General features: G+C 41.9%; 1 protein-coding gene across 3 annotated transcripts in view; it reads left to right on the top strand.

Moving 5' to 3' along the window:
- ZFYVE9 (zinc finger FYVE-type containing 9) overlaps nucleotides 1-23,903 on the top strand; it is a 55,752-nt gene extending 31,849 nt beyond the window's left edge. For all 3 annotated transcript variants that reach the window (XM_021529392.3, XM_021529383.2, XM_021529399.3), the window contains exons 6-19: nucleotides 1,030-1,206; nucleotides 1,534-1,703; nucleotides 2,436-2,559; nucleotides 3,683-3,805; nucleotides 5,013-5,168; nucleotides 11,916-12,140; nucleotides 14,496-14,578; nucleotides 15,282-15,386; nucleotides 18,126-18,276; nucleotides 19,377-19,457; nucleotides 20,726-20,888; nucleotides 21,706-21,811; nucleotides 22,730-22,906; nucleotides 23,403-23,903. In XM_021529392.3, the coding sequence (XP_021385067.1) occupies nucleotides 1,030-1,206; nucleotides 1,534-1,703; nucleotides 2,436-2,559; nucleotides 3,683-3,805; nucleotides 5,013-5,168; nucleotides 11,916-12,140; nucleotides 14,496-14,578; nucleotides 15,282-15,386; nucleotides 18,126-18,276; nucleotides 19,377-19,457; nucleotides 20,726-20,888; nucleotides 21,706-21,811; nucleotides 22,730-22,906; nucleotides 23,403-23,564 (2,003 nt within the window). In that variant the 3' untranslated portion in view covers nucleotides 23,565-23,903. The remainder of the gene's footprint in view (nucleotides 1-1,029; nucleotides 1,207-1,533; nucleotides 1,704-2,435; nucleotides 2,560-3,682; nucleotides 3,806-5,012; nucleotides 5,169-11,915; nucleotides 12,141-14,495; nucleotides 14,579-15,281; nucleotides 15,387-18,125; nucleotides 18,277-19,376; nucleotides 19,458-20,725; nucleotides 20,889-21,705; nucleotides 21,812-22,729; nucleotides 22,907-23,402) is intronic.
- The last annotated feature ends 1,859 nt before the right edge of the window (nucleotides 23,904-25,762 follow it).

The raw sequence follows: 25,762 nt of genomic DNA, 5'->3' as shown, positions 1-25,762 counted from the left end.
GTGCTTTGGTTCAAGTAATTTTCCCAGCTGGAATGCCAATACCTTTTTCATTGACAATCATTTCACTATTGGTTTTGCAGGTTGATGGGGGAACCAGGAGGGTTTATGTTCTGTTGAGTTCTATTTGGCCTTTTTTTTGGTCTTATTTCCACCTTGGTTTTCTAACAACTTGCAGCTGAAGGAGCCAGGGATGTACATGTTCTGAGAGCTTAGGTGCCATCATATTTATGCCTGACTCAAAAAATGCATTTATTTTTAACACACTAATATGATTGTGGGTTAACAACCATACAAATTTTAAGCACACGTGTGAATTTTCTGGCATCTTGCTACAAGCCTTCCTTAGAGGTGAAAAAGAAGTAGCACTGTGGAGATAGTCTGGTTTACTCACTGCAGGATATTTTCCTATGATAGATGTTGTTGAGAAAGAAGATTTATGTGTTATTTTTTGGCCATTTGAATTAAGGCTCAAGTCATGCCTTCCAAATTAGTAGCATAAGGGTTTTTTTACAGTTAAGAATTAAAGTTGTTGATCTGTACACAACTGCCCTGCACACAAAGAAATGCAGTGTGCTCTTTATCATAAATGAAAGCTAAATCTGCTCAAGTATTTTGTATGAAACATTTGTAGTGAAAATGTCTATTTCTCCACACATTGTGATATATATATATATATATATATATGTGTGTGTGTGTGTGTGTGTGTGTGTGTACACATTGACTATTTTCAATTAAATCTTGGAAGACAAAAACAAAATGAAGCATGAGGAACTAAGCATCACTCAAGTAAAAAGAAGTATTTTCAGAAAATACTTCTCTATGGACTGATATTTTTATTGCACAGGGCCAATTCAGATTCTCTTCGTGTTTTTCTTGCATAATTTTAGTCTCCTGGGCTGTTACATGGGGGAAATGGTCTTTGGGAGGTGGCAGGGTCCATACTGACAGCAGCTGAGAATTTAACACAGATTTTTGGACTGTTGGATATCTTCCTCTGTGTTCATGGCTCTTGTTCTTTGTTTGCTTTAGCTCAAGCCTGGGAGAACATGATGAGTGCCTCAAGCCAGAGCCCTAACCCTAACAATCCTGCTGAATACTGTTCTACTATCCCTCCTTTGCAGCAGGCTCAGGCCTCGGGAGCCCTGAGCTCCCCGCCTCCCACTGTCATGGTACCTGTGGGAGTTCTGAAGCATCCTGGAGCAGAAGGTAGGAACACTTCCTTTTTTTTCCAGTTTACCTGTTGTAAGCATTTAGGAAGAATATCTGCATTTCATCCATTCCAAATTATGGCTAATGCCAGTGTGCTATTCCTGCCCTCAACAGGGACATCAGGTTTTTCAGGACATGTAAAGTGTGGTTTGTGTCTGTACATGATGCTGCCATAGGGAATGCACTAGGTGATATCCTAAGTTCCTTCCAATCCACATTTTTATATTTATTTTTTCCGTTTTGCTGTTTTATACTCAGATTTTCCAATTTCCTAGCCAATGTTGCTGTAAGATGTTAAATGCTTTTTTTTTACGTTCTCTGCAGTGGCTCAGCCTAGAGAACAAAGGCGTGTTTGGTTTGCTGATGGGATTTTACCCAATGGAGAGGTTGCCGATGCAGCAAAGCTGACAGTGGCTGGGACAACTTCCACGGGAACCTTAGCAGTGTCTCATGATCCATCAAAGCCCATGGCCAACAACACTTCATCAGCAGAAGTAAGGGAGTGTTTGGCATTAAAAATCCTGTGTTGTGAGTGGCCTGTGAGCTGCTGTGGTGACTGCAGTAAGACTGATGTAGGAAATCTGCTCAGGCTTGTTGTAATATGTTGCATGGCAAGTGTTGTCCTTATTTGAATGCTTGCAGAGTGCTGAAACAACCATATCTTTTTAAATGAAATGAAGAGTTTTGGGGCAAAGCACTAAGAATGTTTGTTGTCTCTGTGGCTTCCAGCTATTTGGCTCTATAGCTGGTGTGTGAAGGATATTTGTGTAACATGTGCTTTAAAAAAGGTGAGTTGTGGTCAGTAAGGAGTTTGAAACAATAAGATAATCAGAGTGTGGATCAGAAGAATATTCTGTCACAAAATTTAGTATGCAGGAAAGTGCAGATAAAGTTAACGATGTTAAGTCCACCATACCCCATGTAAGTGGAATTGAGACTCTGAAAAAAGTTCAAATGGACATAGATGCATTAAGATTTTGTGAAGAAAGGGCTATGTATGATGTTAGAGAAGGGAGTTACAGGTTCTGAGCAGATCTTCTATCAATAGTTCACATCCAGGAGTTATCACATTATTTTCTTTTGTTACAGAGCCAAATTACTTGGTGCTTCTGTTTCTCCAGCAGACATGGACTCCTACATCTATAATAATTTATCCATCCAGCTCTTACATTTTTATTATTATTACTGTTTTAATGTTGTCCTTCCTTGTTGTTTGCTTCTTGTAGACTGATAATGCCTCTGTATTCTCGGGAAATATAACTCAGGTTGGCAGTCCTGTTGGCAGTGCAATGAATCTGATTCCTGAAGATGGTCTTCCTCCAATTCTCATCTCCACTGGAGTAAAAGGAGGTGAGGGCATAATTTGGCAGCCAGCTTTTATGCTTACCAGATGCAATAATCTAGTGGCTACTGTGTTTATTTTAAAAATAAGATGCTGGCAGTATGTTGAATATTGGAAGGAATTCTCAGTAAGCACTCATGGGTAAATGTTGGCCACTTGCACAATTGGTCCCTATTTGCATCCAGGAAGAGCCCCACCTTGCAATGAAATTCCTGTAACAAGTAAAACATTAAGCAAAAAATTAACTGCAGTCCAGAAACATGTGCTAATTTCTTTACTAATCAGACTGTGGGGAATGTTTCAAACAGAGATAGGTTTTAATTAGCCTTATGAATATTCATTATTCCCGTCTCTGAAATTCTTCAGGAACATGGGCTGTGTCTGAGGCATCTCCAGGCACTGGATTCAACAACACTATTGCACATCTTGGCCCACAATATAGCTTTTAGTCATTGTGATATCCCCTTATAAAGAATCCAAATCAAGGAGGCTTCAGAAAATTAAAAACTAATTTTGAAAATATTAGAAAATGTGTGTTTATGTGAAGTTGCTTTCCACAGTCTGTTTCATGACATCCTTTAATACATTCCTTGAATTAACTTATTTTCTCTTATTTGGTTGTTTTATTCTTATTAGATATTTTGTTGTCACAGTGCTTTTCTAATGTTAAGCTGGAAGTAACCTTTTATTTCAGGATAGTGTCAAAACCAAAATGTTAGCAGTATTTAATTTCAGATCTGTTCCATCCTGTGTTAGCTGTTTATGGTAGTTCAGGTAGTTCAGCCTTACTGTGATTTAAATTCTTAACAATTCTTAACTTCTTAGTCATTTGGGATTTCAGTTGACATTGTGACACACTTTTCAATATGATTTCAATTTTCTCCTCTAGTTAATACTGAAAAATAGTTATTTTTCTGAAACAAGATGCACCTTTCTAAGGATGCACAGAGGCTATCTCATAAATTCGGTTGAAGTTTGAAAATACCAGTCTAGGAAACAATCACTTAAACCAGCAATAATTAAATAAATTTTTGTCTAAACGGTCAAAACAGTAAAAAGAATTTGTATTGGGGTTATCTGATTATAATGTAGAGTCCATACCAGTAATTCATGTGTTTGCTTCTTTCGTAGACTATGCTGTGGAAGAGAGACCTTCTCAGATCTCTGTCATGCAGCAGCTGGAGGATGGTGGCCCTGACCCTCTAGTATTTGTTTTAAATGCTAATTTGCTGTCCATGGTAAAAATAGTAAATTGTAAGTGTTTATTATTAAATAAGTATTAGTCTATGAGAAGGGGAATGTTATCTAGATTATCAGTAGGAGCAGCAGCATTTTTATTTGGTAGGAGAGTCTCAGAAAAAGTGTACAGGTTGAAAACTTTGTATTGAGCCATATTAGGTTAAATGTCAAAAGGCCCTTTTCTGGTGATTTAGGTATCACCAGAATTTAAGGTAGAAAATATAAACTAAATATATTCTACATAAATAATTTTATGTAGAAAATATAAACTGGACTGATAGAGCCTCCAGTCTCATGTTTGGAGATCAGTGTCTCCTGTAGAGCTTAGCAGGGCAGGGTATTTTATCACCCATTTTCCTTTGGTTGCTTCACTTATTCCCCTGTCATCCCATTCTGGAAAAAGCAGATGGGATCCCCTAATACTGCAGAGGTTCCATGCCCCTGTGCACCTCTTCTGTCCCTTTGTGTCCTGTGCCTGTGTGTACCTGTGCTGAGGGAGGAGTGGGGAGGCACATGGATGGCTTCTCATGCCAGTTCCTCAGCTGTTCTCTACTGGATAGAAACACGATGGAGAAATTGGGAAGGACAGTTTTGTGTTATTAAGTTGTTTATAAACCTTTCAGCATCTCTTGGATTGCAGTACAATGTTTTACAAATGTATGAAAAGGTAATATATTATAGACACAGGTTTATTTCAATAACTTTACAGTCTCAAGAAATGAATCTCAGAACATGTATCATTACTAACATCCCTGTGAAGCAGAACAACACAGTGAGGTCTGATGGAGACACCTGACATCTAGGTCTCCATATATTAAGGAAGATATCACTGCTGGAAGCTGTTTTAGTTGTCTGGATCATTGTACACACAGCCAACAGCCTAGCCTGTTCCCAGGCTCCTTGGTTCACATTTAAATCCTGTCCTTTCATTTGAATACAGAAACTGCTAAAAGTCTGTTCTGTGGTGTTAATCCCAAAATCTGACTGGGAGCTGTAATACTCTGGTTCTTCCTTAGCTGTAAACTGGGAATTACTGAGCTGCTCTTGTTTTGGATGTGCTTGCCCTCACGGTAACAGATGTAGGACGTAATTTGTCTGTGTGACAGATAACACAACAATACGTGCTGTAAAACTGCTCCTTGCAAGAGCTGTCTTCCTGCAGTGAAATTTAGGCATCCTTTTTGCAAGTCTGCTCTGCTGATCCATGTTTGCCTCCGTGCAGATGTGAACAGGAAGTGCTGGTGTTTCACCACGAAAGGCATGCACGCCGTGGGGCAGTCGGAGATCATCATTCTCCTGCAGTGTTTGCCTGATGAGAAATGCTTGCCTAAGGATATCTTTAACCATTTTGTGCAACTTTACCGGGATGCCTTAGCAGGTAGGAATGCTCTCTGTTAAAAATGTTAAAAATCATACAGGGTCAGATACATTTTTGTCACAGCAGACGGCTCTTTTTGGGGAAAAAAAAAATATATATATATATTAAGGATAAAAGCTGACAGGGAGATGAGTTGTTGGGTTTTAGCATCCAGTGTTCTAGTCATCTCACCAGATAAAATGCTGCTAACCTGGGTAGTTGCTCCAAAGATCTTCCAGCCAGAAAGAAAATGTTGAGAATTCTTGTGGATAGTATGTTCAATATCTCCTGACCAGGTAGTTCAGAAGTTTGATTCTCATACTGCCTGTGTCTGTTACTACATTATGGAGATCCTATTTATATTTTAAAATAATATATATATATATATGTTTGCCTAGAATGAACTGTAGAGCATGTCAGAAATGATCCCTGAATTCTGAATTTTTGTATCTTTGATTGCAAGATTTTTATATAAATCATTGCACATTTTACATTTACTAAGTAAATAGGCTCCCACTTCTAGGTTTTATTGTTGAACCTTAGAATTCAAAAATCCTTGCATAAGGAAATATTATAAGTATTTGGTTCCACTCATCAGAAGATAAAGCTTGTTTTCCAGAGGTAAAATTGAATCACATTAAGGTTATATGCTGAAAATACATTTACAGGAGGTTCTGGTTATCATTTGTAATGCCTTTGGAGTGATTGAATCCAGTACTTTAATAAAATAATGAAAGATATTTGTTTCCTAAAATATCTTTGTACAATAAAGGTCAGCTTGTTCAGGGAGGTTGCCAGGTTCAGAATGTATTGTTATCTCATGTCATAATGGATCTCATGTGCATGGCAAACAACTACTGTTCTAAACCTCAGTTCATTTTCTTTGTCTTATAATGATGTTATTCAGAGGGAGATAGATATGAAAAATGGCAAGCATGTGTATATAAATGCATATATATGTATATTGCAGATATAAATCCAGCTTGGTGTGTATATTGCTATGAAGTTCTGTATAATTACACTACAGAAATACATAATTTATAACTCCTACATAATGTATTTGTAATTCTTTTTTTAGTACTGTAGTGGTAGTAATTTGATATCCTACAATTCCACTGGTGCAAAGAGCTGCTTACTATTGTAAAATTCTTAATCAGAAACCAAATGTCGCTGTTGAAGAATTCCACTGTGTGTTTTCTTTTGGTAGGATCTGCTGTGTGTTGTGTTTCAGACATGAAGGATGAGTAGACAGATATCTTCAGTTACTGCATAATGCCTGCAGGTTTTGTAGATAGTGCACCTTGATGAATTCCCAAAGCACTTGGGAATACTCTTTCAACATCCATCCTTTTTTTCTTTCCAAGGCATGCGTTGAGAGGCAGAAGGATCTGTTAGCATATTTGTAACTTGGCTGCTTTAAATATTATTCAGGCAGAGAGGAGGTGATGCTGTAGGGGTTTCAGTTGGGTGTCTGTAATCCCTTGGAAGTGGTTAGCAGTTCTGCTCTTGGAGGTGGAGCCGTGCTTTCCAAGCTGTTCATTTCAGAGGTACTGCACCTCTCCTGGCAGTGAGATGATTTAGACATTTAGAGCAAACAAGAATTCCCAGTAGAATTTAGAGACTATTTAACAGCCTGCCTTGCCATTTAATTTTTCATTATATAATATGTCGGCTTAAATGTGTTCTATATCAGGAAACTGAAATAAATTCTGTGGATGATTTTATTTATTTCGTTTACTATAAGTTTTCTTAAAAACAGTAATAAAATAAAAAGGCACATACAGTACTTTTTATTGGAATGGAAACAAGAATTACTTTTTATGTTGTTGATATTGCTTTGAAGTGATTTTAGATTTCTTGGTCTTGTTTTCAGCGGGAAAACACAGCATCCCTTTTTGTTTGTTGGATTAAAGCCCAGTCCATAGCAAATGATTTCTTCATGAGTCACATGAATTTAGGAGCTTGAATTCTGTGCTCAAGCCTAGAAGCACAAAGTACTTGTATGTACTCATGCCTCTTCCCAGATGTTTCCACTTTCCTGAGGGGCTGACTTGTTCTGGAGGCAGAGTCCTGCCCTCTGTGCTGGGTGTTGTTTGCAGGCTGGCTCTGGTGGGATGGTAGCAGAGAGATTTTGAAGGATAAAATGGTCTTTTTCACTTTAGGCTATATGCATGCAAGTTATAAAAAAATAAAGTCAGTTAAGGCAAGTATTTATTGCTGCTCACTTCTCATCACTTTTCCTTTGGCCCCTCTGTCACCAAGCTCCCTGCTGTGTTGCTTTTCTTGTTTTGAAATTGGAAGCTAATGATTTCTGTTGTGGTTGTAGTAGTTGCAGTGCTGTAGTAGTAATCCCATGATTATCCTTGTCTGTTGGCTATAGGCCTGGCAGTGAATGGGAAAATGAGGACTTCTGTCCATCTGAATGGGTACTTTGAGGCAGTTGGAAGTGTTAATGTAGTGCTGCCAGAGATGCCCTAGTGCATCAGCTCTGTGCTGGAAGACAATAAAAGCTACTGTTACTTTTGTAGTAGAAATGTAAATCTGGCAACTGCCTGAAATGGGTTTTTGGTCACCCTGGTTTTTGGGGATATTCCTTGTGAGGGTGGGTCTATCCCAGATACAGTTTGTGCTTTTTTTACCCAGCATGGTTTTAATCAAATATGGTGGTAGTTAATAGTAGATCTGTGAATAAGCCCATGTAGATGTTCTGAACAGAGAACATGTTAACTAAGTAATACACCCCTGCAATTGGTCTGTGGAAAGGTGGAGACAAAATCAAACTGCATGAGGTGAGTGAGTGATGTTAGGAACACTGCCACAGAGTAGCCTGAGAGAGTTTTGGATGCTGGCAGCTGCTGCTCTCACTGGTAGTAAGTGAAGCATTATGGCCTTTGGCAATAGGAGTAGGTTCTTTCCAAATTACTTTCTGATGTGTTTCAATAAAGAGACACTGACTATGGCCAGAACTTTGAATGTGGAGCTGATATGGAGGTTTTTCTCAGTTTTGGCACCTGCACCAGATGTGTTGGGGCATCAGGGTACATTCATGGTCTTGGCTCTTCTGTTGCTCTTTGTGGCTCTTGGAGTGATTTGGTTTGTGTTCCTTTTCCAAAGGAAATGTGCTCAGTTGCTCTTGAAGAAAATCCATCTGGCAAGATTGTTCACAGGTGAATATTGCTTTGCATTTCCTGCTGCAGGACTCGGGTGCTGGGGTTTTCAGGATGCCAGCAGAGTTTGGTGCATGGCAATTCCTGGCTGTTCTGGATGGCAGTGGAATAAGGCTGATGGACTTTCCCAAGCCACAAATAAATGCCTTGTCTGAGTCTGGATGCTGTTACCTTTTTTTTGACCAAAAGATAGGAAGCATGCATTAAGAATTTTTTTGGTAAAAGTACCTAACTGGCTTCACCACACATTGAGGGCAGTAAACCAGTGCAGGAATTTCCCCCCCGCCCCAATCTACCTTTCCTGGTATAGACTATTTTGAGGCCAGAAGGGATTGCCAAACAGCTATACAAAGCACATTGTTCATCATGGAGAGATATCTAAGTGAAGAATTCAAAACACTGTGGATGAAAGCATCTTTTTTTTTCTGGAGAATTTTGTAGGGATGCTTAAGATTTAAAGTCAAGGATAACCCAGTATAATTGAGAAGAGAATAAGTACTGACCTCCAGTAGAACTGCTTAGATGCATCATGCACACTGAAAAGCACTTCCTAAATAATGTCAGATGTCAGGTATCAGGTGCTAGAACTTAATATATGGAAAGGCACCTTTCTGCTCACTCTGAGATTGCCTCATTAGAAAGGAAGTTGTGATGTGTTTTAAATTAAATTACATGCTTTTGCAAAGTATAGTTATTTTTGAAGGTTTTTCTGACGCCTACACTTTCTCTACAAGCCTCTGAAACAGTTCTGTGCTTAAAATGTGTAATGGTGCAATGGGTTTGGTTTGACAATGTCAGGCTGGGAATAGCAACTTCTTGGTGAGGCCTTGGCTTGGAATCACCTTCAGAGACAGGGCAGGAAAGACTGACAGCCCCTGGTGAGGCCAGAAATGTTTGAGGGACAAGCCCAAAGAAGCTTTTTAACTTGGTTGTGCTGACTGAAAAGGGCACTAAAGAAGTGTGTAGGATAGCACTTGCTTCTTCCCATGCTGTCCACATCCAAGCTCTTGAGCAGTTATAAATAATGAATTGCAGCACAGCTACCTAATCCCAGTAATTTGTTCTATTGAAGTGGTGGCAGCCTCTTGGATCTTGCACTTTGCAAGCTGCTTGTGTCAGGAGTAATTTATGATGCTGTGGTTTATGGAAGGAAAGGGCTGAGCAGCTGAGTTGCAGATTCAACTCTGAGGGTTTTTCCATGTTTCTGTTGGCTGAAAAATTATTATTAAGGGGCATCCCAGGCATGTGAGCCTTGAGGCTCCATCTCCTGAAACAGAAAAAATAAGTAGTCATCCCCTCATGCTGCAGCACTTGGCACCAGTCTCAAGTGGAAATGTCTGGTTGCTTTGTCATTCCAGTGGGCAGTGCCACACGTCTCAGTTCCATACAGGATTGTACAGCTGCACTTTGCCTGGCCTCTTGCACACAGAAAATACACAGAAGAGGGGGCAGAATTTGGTGCAGTTTGGCAGTTTATACACGTCATACACTTGAAGGGTAAAAAGGATTATTGTGATCATGTTGTTGGAGCTGAGAACCTCACCAAGTAACTTTATTATCAGGCCTGTAGCTCTATTTGGGTAAGAACAGATGGGAAGGGGAAAAGGAAGTATAAATGAAGAAGAGGCGATTAGTGAGGGTAGGTGGAAACTGCAAAAGCAAACGAGTGCCAGCAGCTATTTTAGATAAGTGAAAATATTTCTCATGAACACCAGTGCATACACTGGTTTGCACTCACTAGCAGGATGCCCACGTTGGTGCACTGGTGGTTCACTGAGCAGGCATTAGTGTCCCAGCACAGCTGACAGAGCTACATTTGCACATAGGCAGGAGCAGGGATTCTTGGCAGCTGACATTTGATGTGGCTCTGTTATTCATGGTAGTTTGATCAGTAGCTACTTTTCATCAAGCATGCTCAGCTAAGAAGTTGTAGCCACTCTGAGAGTTCTGGAGTTTGATCTGTGTGATCATGTCAGCTTTGGCCTGTGTCTATCTGTAAAATTACAGGTTGTCTTTGCAGGACAGTGGCAAACTCTGAACGAGCCTCACCCTGCTATGGGATGCGGGGCTGCCAAAGCTGTCACCTTCTAACAGGGAACCTAATATCTTACTTTGTGCAGCATTTGTGAGTACAGAAAAAATCCACAAAGGGCCATGAAATGTGAAAAATAAGGAACCCCTTGAGCTTATTTGATAGTTGGAGTCTAAAAGGAGCCTTTTGTTTACAGACCTGCCAGTCACTATATGTAAAGCTGGAGGACCCAAGGTAATGTGAAGGACAATATTGAGAGATGATTGTGCCAGGGTGGTCTGGAGGGGTGCAAAGCAGTATGGCCACATCTCCAGAGGGAGAGCAGGAATAGCTGTATTATTATAACTTGTATTACTGAGGATGTCAAAGTATCACTTCTGTGACTCATGTTTTTACTTACTTAAAACCTGGCATTTGTCTGTGCGTGTATCATGTGTAAAAGGAAGAAACTCTCCAGGTAGTGTTCAGTGGATGTGCAGATGGAGACGTGCACATAACTGCTTTGAGTTCAGATAAAAACACTCTGGTGGTGGAGAAGGAGCAGAAACTCCTAGTTAGCCATCTCTGTCTGCAGGTGGGAAAGCCTGGGATTGCTGCAGAAGCCCAGGAGGTCTGCATGAGTACCTCAATCCCATGCAATTCCTCATGAGTGGTGTGATCAAGCACACCATGTTCTCAGAAATTGCCTTTTTCTGTGAGAGCAAATCAGCACTATTAATATTCACATCTTCCTATGGAGAATTGTGATCAGCTGTTCTGTACATTATTTGCATGCTGTTGTTGTCATTTGATAAAAGGAATCACACCATGGTTCTTTGCTTCGATGTTAAATGCTATGTTGGATGCTATAATAACCTAATCAGCATTCAGATTCATTCAGCCATTTGAGTGTAAACAGTTTTGGAAATCAGAAGCATCAAAGAGTGAAAATGTGAATAAAAATTAGTGATGTTTCTCCCCTGTGTCTCTCAGTTGCATTTTACATTAAGTGTACTAATGAAATAAACAGTCTTTTGTGTAATTCTTGAAATGACCTAGATCTTCAATATATGTCTGAGCAAACCCCAGTGGTTTGCCTAAATGGAAGGACAACCAGGGGACATTAATTGCTTGACCAGGTGCACATCCATCCTTAAATTGCAGCTGAATTCAAAAGTTTAGTTCAAACAACAGCAGCTTCTGCAGTGGAAGTCCCTTGAGTAAGGCACTGAAAAAAGGCTTTGTGTGGGTGTGTCTGTAGTGCCAGGGGGACATTTCAGGTACCACCTTAACAGCAATACTGGCCTGAACTCTCCTGTGATATCCTGAGAGGGCAGTGAGGGCCTGGCACAGGTTGCCCAGAGCAGCTGTGGCTGCCCCATCCCTGGAAGTATCAAGGCCAAGTTGGGGCACTTTTGCACAGGAGGTAACTTGAGCACCTGTGTGCAGCAAATCATTGCTTCAGATGTGGTTAATACACAGGAAGAAAAGTGAATTTAATACGGATTTTTTTTCCCTTCTGAAAAACTCCTGACACTCTTGATTCAGTTCTCAATCCAGTGAAGTCATGAACTCCTCTTTTTCCCATAGGTAACATTGTTGGCAACCTGGGACACTCCTTTTTCAGCCAGAGCTTCCTTGGAAGCAAAGAACACGGAGGGTTCTTGTACGTGTCAGCAACCTATCAGTCCCTGCAGGACCTGGTGCTCCCAACCCCACCCTACTTGTTTGGCATCCTCATCCAGAAGTGGGAGACGCCCTGGGCCAAAGTGTTCCCCATCCGGCTGATGCTGAGGCTTGGAGCTGAATACAGGCGTGAGTAGCAGGCACTGCTGGAGGGGAATGGATGAATTCTGCTTCAGAGCACTCTCCCAGCCATGGACTGTTACCTGTCAGAGCCACCCAGGCTCAAACAGGCAAGGAAAAGCTGTGTGTCAGACCCACAGTGCAGCACCGAGGTGGTGATGGGACTTACGGCCTTTTTACAGCTCTGCTGGCTCATCAGGGAGGTTTTTGTGGAGACAAATCTGTTTCTGAGCATGTTTGTATCCATTTAGTGACCTGAGAGTTATGTGCAGAACAAGTCTGATTAGCTGGTGTAGTTAGCACCAGGGAGAGCTTTGAGATGTTAAGCTCTTTCTATACTAAAACGAAAGACCATTTGCTTTTAGGTTTTTAAGGCCAGAGAGTAACAATATGTGTGCAGGGGCAACAAACTTGGCAGTTTGTTGCAAAAATTCTGTTGGAACTCATAATAAATAGGCTGGAGAGAATGTTTCATCTGAATAAAATCTTAGCAGTTAGCATAAAATTGGCATAAAGTTAAGATAAAATAATTTTGAAAAGACATTGACCATTGCTGGAGCAAAGACATTACTGGCAGTTTGTCCACCACAATGGGCCAAAAATTTTATGTTTTGCTCATCTGCAGTTTCAATTGGCATGTCTCATTAATCTAAATTACTATGAAAATGGTCTGTTGTTAATTTTTTCCAGAACTTTTTCAGAACATTTTAAATAAGTTTTAAATAACATTTTAAAATAAGTTTTATAATATGCTATGCAGAGATTTGTCACTTTAACTTTTAAAGTTTTGAGAACATTGGGAATTTTCCACAAAATATGTGTGTTGCTGGAGGAGAAAAATAAAATTCGCAAAATTTGCCTTCTGAGGATGAGGCTTGAAGCTTAAACTTGTGCAAAGAAACATTCATGTTATAGGTGTGTAGGTTTTTGTGTATATCTGCATGCATTTTTAAAGTAGTACATTTATTCCCGTAAGTATTTATAAAAACAAACAAAAATGCTCATATTTTGGATGTGACATCTGTTTCTGAGCACAGAAAGAAGTGTTTTGATAGTGACAAAGAAAAGTACCTGGGAAGCCAGGCTTTGCATCATTCCTACAGCTATGGTTTGGATTTAGACATATTCCCTTGAGCTGTGCCAGTTGTGACTGCAGGGCACTGCCTCAGTTTCTCCCTGGAAGGTGCTGCTTTGTGGCCCAGGTTTTCTGGGTTTCCTTCCATCCTCTTTGCTGGTGGAGCTGTCAGAATCCAGCCATTTGTGCAGTGCTGCTGGCTGTGCAGATCAGATGCAGGAGGCCCTCGGGTTGCTGGGTGTGCAGAAAACATCTGCTGAGCATCCACAGGTCAGCCCAGCAGCTCAGGCACAGGGAATTCGGTGCATCTGGGATGGAGCTTGAAACCAGGGTGGCAGACACAGGAAATTCAGCCCTTGCTGGTGCCTCAGGGCACTGTGCAGGGGTTGGTTGCATGTGGTGTGTCGTGCTTCCAGGTATCAAATCAGTGTGCAGAGCTGGAGCTGATTTCCATCAGGAAATCCTCATGTTATTCACATGATGCTGAGTGCTCTGCAGTCCCTTATGACCACACTGGGAACTGGGAGTGTGGCGTTTAGGGAAATCAGGCTGAGTGTTTGCCTGGGGATAGCTTAGGAATCCTCCTTCAAGCATGTGTTTACGAAACCTTGGCATTATGTACCAGTGCATGAGTCATGTTCCAAACATTGTGATGGCTTCTGCTGCAACATAACGTAATGCAGCCAGATCCATGCCCTACACTCAGAATTGCATCAGATGTTTTACAGGTATGGATGTCAGCCAAGGAATGCAGATACTTTACATCACTGACATACCATAAATGTCCTTTAAATTGTTTTTGATGTACCCCTGTGGAGCTTGGCAGATTCTCATGAAATAATGAAAACAGGAAATAAAATAATCTGGATTATCACTTGAATGTTATGTGTTAGCCACAGAACAGAAAGACTGATGATGCTGTAGTGGAGAACAGCAGGATGGTTGTGCAAAAATAGAAGCCATTTCCAAGAAGCATCCTGAAAAAAGCACGAAGAAAGGTCATCTTTGCCATCAGGGCCCAGGTCACTCAGTTCAGTCCTGCATGGTGGCACCTGTAAGCTTTCCACATAATTATTCTTGTTTCTAGCATGGTGAGCAAGCAGCCATGACACATGTGAGGTCATTACAATGTTGAACCCTTCTGCCCTTTTGCTTTTTAAATTGCAGTCTTCCTACTCTCTTCTTTAGCTGCTGCTTACCACATTCAACCAGATGAGATTTGGGTCTGGTTTTGCAGAATCTGAATATGTAAATTTCCATCTGACCTGTTCTTTTCTGTTTTTTTCCAGTTTATCCATGCCCACTTTTTAGTGTCAGATTCCGTAAGCCTTTGTTTGGAGAGACTGGACACACAATCATGAACCTCCTTGCAGTAAGTCTGTGATGGAATGTGTGCATTCCATTGGTGTGACTGGATCTGTGTGGAGACATGGGGGCTCCAGGTATCTGGAAGGTCCAGGAGATGCAAGAGGAAGTAGTTGATTTTGCAGTTACTGAGAGTGGGTTTTAGCTGTCAACAGAACAGTGAATTGTAACAAGGTACCCAAATCAATATCCCAAACCTGTTTGCTGGAGGATGTTTGGATCTTGAAATTAGTGCATTGTTTGCTCAGACTGCTTCCTCAGAAGTGCTGGGTCATCAGTGTGTAGTCACAGCTCTCTGATTACATTGTGCTCCAACTGAAGGGATGTTATTATCTCTTCCTACTTTGCAAGTATTTTCAATATAGGAAATTCTCTTTGATGCATGACTTAATCTCACTAGAAAAACTAATCTCGCTAGAAAAACTCATAACTCCATATAGTAATGTAACAGAACACAGAGAGCAAATTTTCTTACATACAGTGATGATATTCAGGGCTGGAGAGCATTAATTTTGATGTAAGAGATATTCTTTCATTTGTGTACTGCAATTACATGGGTTACACGCTGTGGTGACTCTGTCCCTCCCTACCTCCAGTCACTGATTACAGTTATTTGAATGGGCTAAGTAGTAGTCACCAGGATAGTTATGAAACCTACAGTGTTAATGATGTTGATGGTAGCTAACTTGAAATCTTGTTTTAATTCTCAGGACTTCAGAAACTACCAGTATACACTGCCTGTGGTCCAAGGTTTAGTGGTTGATATGGAAGTCAGAAAAACCAGCATCAAAATACCTAGCAACAGATATAATGAGGTAATACTTATAAAACATACATTTGTGTACAGTTCCTGTGTGATCTAGAGGAATTTTTACTTTATTCACTACAACTAAAGCAAAATGCCTCAAAAGCAAACACTAACTGTGTGATGCACGCAGCTTTTGGAAGTGAATGAGCCTGGTTTCACAGGAAGAATGCAGTTCCATTTACTATTAATTAAACTCTTAAACTCTTTTTCTTCAGGATTTTGAACCATTTACATAAAGTATCATATGTTTGATTTGAGCAAGTAAGTTGACAAACTTTACACTCGAGGTAAATTAGGAAGAAAGCATGTATTAACTTTTCTCATTTGTGTTGTGTGTTCCCACTCAAAGCATTTGAGTAGTATTTGTTGAATTGCTGATTATTTTATGTAAAAGTTCCCTCAACATTGAAATTCTATACTTGATTTCTGGTGTGAGAAAGTCAGTCAGCATTTGTAGGAGTTAGTGCTGCTAACTAGAGAAAGCTGGGGGAGGAGGTATTTGAACAGTAATGAAAGGGAACAGTGGAGAAAGGGATTGATTTCATGTTCTGTCTGAAGAGAGGGGGTTAACGTGGTAGTTTGAAACCTGTCAGAGCTGGGGTGAGAGCAAACCTCCTGAGCAGAATGGTATTTGTAAAGTTCTTGTAAGATCAGAGCAGAATGCAGCTTTATCTCAAGAGAGAGTTTCCCTGCAAGAAGCATTGAGTTAAATAAGTGAGTAAAAAAGATTCATTGAAAAAAAAGTGTTCTTTTATGAAGTTTGAAAAATATTAAATTGATGAAGATAAAGGGTCTGTTAAAAGGTGTTTTAATTTTTGATGCAGTTGTGCCGGAATGGGAGAGGTCAGTGAGGTCTGAATGAATTCAGTCTGGAGTGGCACAGATAATGCAGTTCAGTGTCAGCTGTGCCTGGTGTTTGCAAGGTGTCAGCTCCACTTGTGCAGGCATGGGCTGAGCAGGACTGAGGGAATTCCTCTGTCAGGGATGTAGCAAAACCTCTGCATTGTGCTCAGCTTCCCTTCCCAGTTTGATGAAAGGATCCAACTTTTAAATGGAGAAATTGTTACTTATTTAACATTGTTCATGGCTTGTGATTCATTTCAAAAGTCACATTAATAGGAATTTTTCATGAGTTTACTTTGAATTAAAATTTGCAGAATATTTTGAGTTGGAAGGGACCCAAAAGGATCATCGAGTCCAACAGTAAATGGGCCATACAGGGATCAAATCCATGACCTTGGTGTTACCATCACCTTCCTCTAACCAACTGAGCCAGTCTCAAGATGAATTAAATAATAAGACCTTTACTTTTATTTAATTAGAAAGGACTTACTTGGATGTTTTCAATATCTAAAAAGTGAAAAACTAATTTGAAATCTCATGTGTGTATTAAATGGGGAAATTTCAACCTGTGTTTAACAAATTACACGTTCATATATAGTTTTTCTATTAAATACATATTTTGTCTTCAAAATCATTTAAATGTTCTATAGCTTAGAGGGCCCTAGTTGTCTGTTTAGTTCCTCAGCAAAGGTGACTGTAATTTCTTAATCAGTTGCCTTCTAAGGAAGCACAGTTGCCACATCCAGTTATTTCTTGTTGTGCTGAAGGCAACTGCTGGGCTCCATAAACGTGGCTGTTCTGGAGCTAAAACCCAGTGTCTGGAGCATGGCATGATCAACTGGAGAATGAAAGACACCGTTGTCTGATGCAAAATCAGTTTCTTCCCCAAACATTACACCTGCGAACATTTGTCAATAGCAAGAATAAGTTAATGTTCCTAACACTGTAATTAAAGTTTTACGTTGGACTGAGAGAGACAAATGTGTTGTGTGTAGCCTGGATGCTTATGAGCTCCAGGAAGCAGAGGTGGGAGTGTGAGTGCTGTTAGGATATGTCAAATAATTCAGTATTTTTCTGGGTTTTCACTGCAGGGGGATTTGTGTCATTTAATTTGACTTGTTTTATTTTAAGCAAACATGTAATTTTCCTGTTTGAAACAAATTCCAGAGTTGGGTGACTCCCTCAGTTTTCTTTTGTATCAAAAATCACCAAGTCTGAACCTCCATGAAGAGGAATAGTGGAGAAAAGAAACTATATAATCTACAGGGGTATTTTGTCTAACTCGGTGTATGTTAGATAATAGTCAGCAGAAGGGCAAATGTGTCACAAATTTTTTGGATGCTTTCTGGAGGCCTCCTTTGCAGCAAAAGAAAATTTGGATGTTTTTTAGAAGTCTTAAATTGGGCCATTGATCCCAGTTTCACCAGTTCATACAGGTGAAGCACAGAGACACTGAAGTTTTAATGTCTGGCTGTGGCAGTACAGGATGAAATGGCCGCAGTCTGAGAGCCCATGTGGCACTGAACTGTGGAGGGGCATTTATGATTTATGTCATTACCAACTGTATTGTATAAACAAGTCAAGTATTTCCTCCCAGGGTTTTTCTCATGGCTTTTTTCCCCGTGTGTTTTTAAAACCAGGCAGAGATAACAGCTTTTGCAATTTCTGTAGCTCAGCTATCCCTTATACCGCTTATCTTAATTGCACACAAGATGGCACTTTAAAGTATCCAGGCAGTAAAAGACCTGAACCCTCTTCTCAAAAGCAGTTTAGGGCTCTGAGTGCTAAAACCTGACATGGAATATGAGAACTTGAGAAGCTTCTGATTAAACTGCTCCAAGAACGACCTATTTATGAACTGCTTGATGAGCTGGGTGGAAATGCTAAAGCTTTGTGTTTGCAGATGATGAAAGCCATGAACAAATCCAACGAGCACGTGCTGGCAGGGGGAGCGTGTTTCAATGAGAAGGCAGACTCACATCTGGTGTGTGTGCAGAATGACGACGGCAACTACCAGACACAGGCCATCAGCATCCACAACCAGCCCAGGAAAGGTGAGGGGAGCCCTGGCTCTGCTGCTCTGTGTGGCTGCTTGGCCCCTGTGTGGCTGCCCCAGCTTTGTGAATTGGCTACAGCTGGGTTTGGCTGGGTTTCACCCAGGTTTTTATAGAGAAAAATCAGTCTGACCACTGGTGTCCCTGACTGGGCAGCTTTGTGCTGGAACTGGCTTAGGCAACATCTCTCCATTAATAATGAGAGCTGCCTTTGGCATTGTGGGATGTACAGGTGAGGCTGTGGTTTCCTGTGCTTGATCCTACACTATGTGAAAGACTAGATTCAGTAGGACAGAAAGTTCAATAGGAATAACCAACCACAGGAGCATTGTAATAATGCATCTTCAAGCAGCTTCTCATTTTCACCTTAATTAGACCATCTAATTTCCAGGGTATATTTTTGTTACACTAGGCTGAAGGGCTGCAGCAGCTGTGTGCTGAGAATTTAAATGTTGTGTGTTTGGGGACATTTCTGGGAAAGACATTTATATAATCTCCAAATGAGAACAAGACAGAGGCTGCTTTGGATGGTTTGCAAGTGTCACTGGTGACTCCAGCAGATGTACTGGCATGGAATGTCACTTGGGACTGATGGTCTTGTCTGACTTCTGTTAACTTCATCTGTGGGACAAGAAGAGGGATTTCCAGCAGGAAGTTCATGATGCTTAGTAGTCACTGAAGATAATTTTCCTTTAAGTCAAGTGGCTTTGAGCTGTGGCCTTGCTGCTGGGTTGGTGTTAGTGTCATCCATAAACAGCTCAGTCACAATCTGCCACCTGTGTAGGAACATTTAGAAGTAAATGTGTATTTGGTTGCCCAAAATTAGTAATTCTGAAACTCAGAGGTGTGTAGGGCATGGATAGGGAGAGTGATAAAGTACAAGCATTAACTTAGACAAAAACTGTAATCCAGTTTAGAACATAACTGCCTTTGCATATCCAAGTTTATGGTGTGCAATACAGGCACCATAATTCCAAGCAGCATTTGTCCTCATTCAGGGTAATCACCTCTTGTGGCCAATAGAGCTGATACCTGATTCTTGGGTAAGGCATTGCTTTGACAAAAGCCTCAGTAAATCTCTCCTGTTGTTGTTATTGCAGTGACTGGTGCCAGCTTCTTTGTGTTCAGTGGAGCTTTAAAATCCTCCTCAGGCTTCCTTGCCAAATCCAGTATAGTGGAAGGTAAGAACTGAACTGCTTGCTTGAAACACTTCTCTCTTTGCCCAGCTCAGCTCTGCAGCTGAAAGGGCTCTCTCTGCTCATATGCCTTGGGCCTTGGAGTCTGGCTGCTGCTTCAGCTTTATCCTACTTCTAAGCAAAAACCACACAGTTCCCTTTAACAAGGAGGAATTTGTGCAGATGCTGCAAAACAGGGTCCCAGGAAAATCAGGGTAAGATATGAAATACTTGGCTTGGGAGCCTGTGATCAATTCACTGGTTTGGGTTGAATGAGGAAATTGTGAGCATAAGAAATACAGAATAATGTGTAATCTACCAACCAGCAGAGAAAGCCCTCCTAAACTTCCTCTGCCACCAAATAGCTCTGCAGTGTGCTTGTATGTGGGCAGGTGAGAACATGACAGGTTGTGAGAGCATTGAGCTGGTCCCTCTCAGATTTGTTGTGTCACAGGAGCTGCTGCTGGGGTGCTCCAGCTGGAAGCTGTTAATGCCTGCTAGCAGAGCTGCACAGCTGTGCAGTCAGTCCCTGCACCTGTGACAGTGCAGGCAGTGGTGTAGCAGTGTCCCTGCCCTTGGTGGTGCCCACATGAGCAGTCAGTTGGCAGAGCCCCACAGGTGAGCAGGAGCTCCTGGTGCTGCACCAGCTCCAGGCTCACAGCTCTGAGTGTGCAGCCATGGGTGGGGTCCCTGGGCAGCCCACTGCCACCAGAGCTTGCAGGTCATTGTGCCCTTTCCTGTGCCTAATTGGAGCTTAGGGTAAGACAGAGGCACAGGGAGACTCAGTCTCTACATGGGGAAGTGTTTCACTCATGTTATTTTTGTCATAACTGAGATTCACCCAAAGTGGTGCTGGGTTAATGACTTGACAGGATGATCCTGGAGGTCTTTTCAACCTTAATTCTGTGAATTCAAATTCTGTATCTTTTGCCACTGTCAGGCAAGCACTGACTTCTCAAACACTGTCACTGCTGGACTGCTGCTTCCAGAGCCAATGGAGCAGTGTCATGTGGGGTTTCTGGGGGTGACCTAGAGCAGGTGTCAGGTTGTGAGGCAAACTAAGAGGGACTTTGCCACAGCTGAATTCACCTGGGAGCTGCCCATCTCTTACTGTTGTGTGTTCCCTCATCAGCACTCAGCAGGTTTGCATTTTAGGAATGTGACTGTTCAGAAGTGGGTTTATGGAGCACTGTTAAATGTTAACCTTACTTGTAAACAGTAGGCTCTGTTTGGCATGGCTTATCTTGGCTTATGAGAATTTCTTGGTTCCCTAGATGGAGTGATGGTCCAGATAACTGCTGAGAACATGGACTCTTTGAGACAGGCCTTGAGAGAGATGAAAGACTTCACCATCACCTGTGGCAAAGTAGATGCTGAAGACCCTCAGGAACATGTTCATATTCAGTGGGTAGAAGATGATAAAAACTTTAATAAGGGGTAAGTAGAGGAACACTTGATGTTGGTTAAAAATTTTAAGTGAGGCACATGAGTAAGTGAGGCACAATTGTAAGGCACATGAGTCTTCAAATCAATAGGAATTAAAAGTCTGCACCTCTGTTTTGAGTGATAAGATGCAATTAATTGTAATGAAAATGGAATTGAGATACCAGAGCTTGGGACATAAATTTAGAATATTGGCAGTGCTATGGATTTTTTTTGGCATTGCCAATATCCAGTTATTGGAAACTACTTACCTGTCTCCAGCTCTCAGTGCTGAACCCTGCACATTGTGGTCACTTTGCTCTGTTGGTGCTTAGTTTGCATTAAGTAGAGCTGGAAACAAAATTGCTGAACATCAACTGTATCTTTGGACACTTGATAGTTAAGCCAAAAGGAAGGTGGATTTGGCAGCTGAAGTATTTATGGCAGTAAAGTGCTGTTGTGATGGATTCCGTATTTCAGGGCTCAGCACCTAGAAAGGATATTTCTGTAGTTTCAGGCTCTCCAGATCAATCTTAGGTTCTGCAATCAAGTCCTGGGCTGTGTAAGTTGTGTTTCAGGTATTGATGGCCTACACTGAGTTTACACAGGGGCAAAAATCCAACCTGTATGAAACACCTCATTACTCTGTCAGAACCTTACAGGATCTCAGCTCTGCTGCAAAGCTTTGTTGGAAACCTTCCAGGAAGGTCCTTCTGCACCTGCATTACGCATGTCACCCCTTTCAGGAACTGCCCTTTGATTCCAAGGTCATTCTCTTCTGCAGAGGGTCTTGTGCTGAGCCAGAGCTCACCCTCCTCCCTCCCTTTTGCAGCGTTGTGAGCCCCATTGATGGCAAATCCATGGAATCTATAACCAGTGTGAAGATATTCCACGGCTCTGAGTACAAGGCCAACGGGAAGGTGATCCGGTGGACAGAGGTGGGTCAGTCAGCCCAGCACTGCAGCCAGCAGTGCACCCCCAGTCACCCCAGGAAAGCAGGCTGTGCTTCCCCACGAGGCTGTGGTGCCTTTCCTGCCTGCACAGGGAGCTGCACCGTGGCATCCTGCGGGGTAAAGCATCCTCCCCCTGACACAGCCACAGCCCGTGCTGCACCGGCCACCACTGCTCACATCAGGGTGTTCAGCATGGGGGGGACCACAACACCCACTGCCTTACACACAGGAACAGTTGGTTTCATTTGCCTTTGTGTTAAAAGCTGCCTTTCTACATGGAGACAAATCTTAATATAAATTGTTTTTTAGAAATGTTATTTCGAGCTACTTTCTCTAAAATGTTGCATGTTAAAGTGCTGTGGCATAAATCATGCAGAAACTGCTTGCATGGCTGATGTTGGCTGTGACTCTGCCAACATACAAATGCTGGTGTCAAAATATTTCTTTAAGTGTTTCACTTTGCCTGCTGAGGAGGAACCAGGTTCCTTATTCTGCAGCTTGGCCCCTGTGTGCCCTTTTTTCCCAGTTCACTCAGGCTCAACAGAAACAAGTTCAGTGGCAAAAATAGCAGAGATCTTCGGGCTTGTATTAAAAGTGTAATTTTTCTGAACTTAGTATCTGTTTAAAACCAGGTTTTTATTAAAACTATGTGCAATACGTAGTGAACTTCCATAGCAAGGCTTTTGACCAGATCTAAGAGGTTTCAGAGGACTATTTAAATTTAAATCTTTCTTCTGAAGTTTGGTTTTTTTTCTCCCTAAGGTGACTTGCCTTTAGTGGGTTTTGCTGGGCTCCTCTGAACAGTTACTTTTTAAATCTTCATTTTTAAAAGTTTAAATGACATCTCACCCGAATTTTCTAGAAAAGCCAAGTGTTGTATCTTGTGTTGATTCTTCCCTTCAGGTGTTTTTTCTAGAAAATGATGAGCAACACAATGGTCTGAGTGACCCAGCTGATCACAGCAGACTGACTGAAAATGTGGCAAAAGCTTTCTGTCTGGCTCTGTGTCCTCATCTGAAACTGCTGAAAGAGGATGGAATGACGAAGCTGGGTCTGCGTGTTACACTGGATTCAGATCAAGTAAGTCTTCAGTAGTTTGGGTTTAACTGGGGGGTTGTTCTCTTGTTCATTCCCCAGAACAGGAATACAACACTTAAACCAGGAGAATGCTGAAGCAGTACCAGTATCAGATGCTCATCAGATGGTGCTGGCTGCTGTTTGGTCTTCTGTTAGATCCAGTGCTCAGCCTGAATTAACGTAGGTTTGACCCCCATATGGCATGAGCAGCACCTGCTCTGTGCTCAGAGAAGATTCTTAATTGGCCTTTTTGCCAGCAAATGTGAGGGTCCTGCTCATCCCAAGGAGCTGCTTTGAGAAAACAGAAAAAGCTTCCTTTTGCTTAGGCATCCACTGGGAAGACAAGCACAAAGTCAAGTGGAAAAGCTGCTTTAGTGCCTGCTCGATCCAGTTCAAGTTCCTGACTTCCCTGGGAGATACCACAGCTCCTTCTCCCTTCCTGCCCCCTGACTCACAGCCTCGTGTCCTGTTCTTAAAACCCACTCTTTGTATTTTTTAGGTTGGTTATCAAGCTGGGAGCAATGGACAGCCACTGCCCTGTCAATACATGAATGACCTGGACAGTGCCTTAGTGCCAGTGATTCATGGAGGGGCCTGTCAGTTGAGTGAGGGGCCAGTCATAATGGAGCTCATCTTTTATATTCTGGAAAACATCTCATAAGAGGACTTCATTTTCTGTTCAGACCTGTTCCAGCAGCAGTTGTATCTGAATCATTTGCACTTTAAAACTGGAAAATTAAGCTTTTGTTAACACTATTGGGGAAGGGGGGGAGGGGGGTGGGACAGTTGTTCCATAATTCTAAATCTTCTATGCATTGTCAACAACCAGAGGATCAGGGCAGCTTCTATACTACAACATGGCTATGTTATCCTTGCAGCTAATCCACTTCTGTTACTGTTTAGAAAAATGCTCATGTCTAAAGACTTACAGTCATGTACTCTAAATGCTCAAAGGGTGCAAAGATCTGGGGCATAAATAAAAAGTGGAATTTCAACCTTGTACTGTCTGTAGATGGACATGTAAGAAACAATCAAGACCTCCATTCTGACCTCATCCTAATGCCATTTGTGGTTATTCTATAGACATTAAAAAGTAATGTTTACATTGTTTTGACCAGATTATTGGTTGAAATAAGTTTGGAGAAGCCCTTGAGAGATAGGGAGAGATTCCCTAACCATAACCTTGTTTGTGCATCCAGAGGAGCAGGACAGGCATCTCTCTGCAGTTCTGTGTGTGTAATAGGCTAGCTTCCTTTTCTCCTCTACCACAAAAGTCTGTCACTTTGGGCAGGTTTCTGTGATCTCCTACAACTCTGCTATTCTGTACCCTGTTTACAAATATGTCTGAAGCAGAGGCAAGATCAGCCCTAAAGTGCAGTTCCATCTTGTTCCTTGTCCCCAGTAGGTCCTGCTTTTTAGAGGCAAGTCCCACCCAGGGCAGCTCTGTCCCCTCCCTGCTGTTTGCTGTAGTGTAATGCCAGTGTCACGTAACCCAGGCCAGCTTGTACTTCACACTGCAGCCCCATGTCCAAGCTTACCTGTGATACCAGTGTAGAGTGGCTGTTCCTGCATGTTCTGCTGAAAAAGGCTTTGTGGTCAGTTCTGAACATGTGCACTCGGCCCAGTGCTCTTGGTCTCACCTGAGGGCTTTGGCAAGGAGAGCAGCTGCTCATGTCTGCCAGAGCATTAAGCAGCTGGAATTGAGCATCAGCCACAGGAAATGTGGTTCCATGTTCTTACTGTCTCCATGGAAAGCTGCTAACCAGTGGCAAGAGCTGTAAGCAGGAGAAGGGGTTTGGTTTGTTTAGCCAGTCAGGCAAAGCAGCTCGTTTGAGTTCCTCCCAGGAAGAGGGGTGAAGGTTCCTCCTCCTGATTAGAACAAATTAATTTGAGAAGAGAGGTGCTAACTAATGGTGAACATTTGTGGTATCAGGCACCCCCTATTGCCATCCATTCTGGGGGTAAGCAGCAGGGCCTGGTTGGGCTGTGCTGTGACAAAATACCACCAGTGGCCTTGCAAAGAGAAAGAGAAATGCCAGGCCACTGAGAGACTGAAGCTCTGGTTTTTAAAAAATCAACACCATTGTCTAGGCAAGGGAAAGGTAACTGCAGAGAGTGATAGGTTTTATGGAAAGGCAGCCCAGTGTCTGCACAGAGTGCACTTGGGAATAAATGGCTGTTGCTTTTCAAAAAGCCAAAGTATGAAAAATCCAACGTTCCAAGTAATAACTGGCATGACCCAGCCAGGGAACTGGGGCCAACTCCACAAACAAAAGCTGGCCAGCAAGAGGGAGCACACTATCAGACTTTAAAGGGTGTCAGATCCAAGTGAAGCCTTACCTCTGGCACTGGGAGAGGCTGGGTGATTAATGCAGCTCATTTAGTGGTTCCTGCTGGCCAGAGTAGGAGCTGTGACCCACCCCTGCTCCTGCCGAGGTGCCTGTGCAGCCCAGCTGGACTGAGGCCACTTGATCCCCCTCTGCACCCTGGTTCTGCACACTCTGGGACACAGCTTGGCACGACACGGTGTAGGCACAGTTCCACAGCTGGAGGAGCATTCCAAAAACTTGGTAATAATCTTCCTCCTAGAGCCTGCACTTCAGCTTTGCCACAGCAGCAGCTTTCCAGTTACTTCAGTTGCATTGTTAGGCTTAATAATGCAGTAAAGAGGTGAAAAATGTTTATCTTCTCTTCCTTTGCCCCAGAAGTCTTCTAGGTTTGGATTCTGTTTGTGCAAAACACTATCAACTGGTGACTGACATGTCTGCTTCAACCATAGCCTTTGAAATGACCTTAATTACCATGTTGTTAAGAAATGAGTACTTGTTTAGAAAAAAATTGTACTTTTAAAATTCAGTT

Source organism: Lonchura striata, chromosome 9, assembly GCF_046129695.1.
Source record: "Lonchura striata isolate bLonStr1 chromosome 9, bLonStr1.mat, whole genome shotgun sequence".
NCBI lineage: Eukaryota > Metazoa > Chordata > Aves > Passeriformes > Estrildidae > Lonchura > Lonchura striata.
This window is presented reverse-complemented; position numbering and strand designations above follow the sequence as displayed.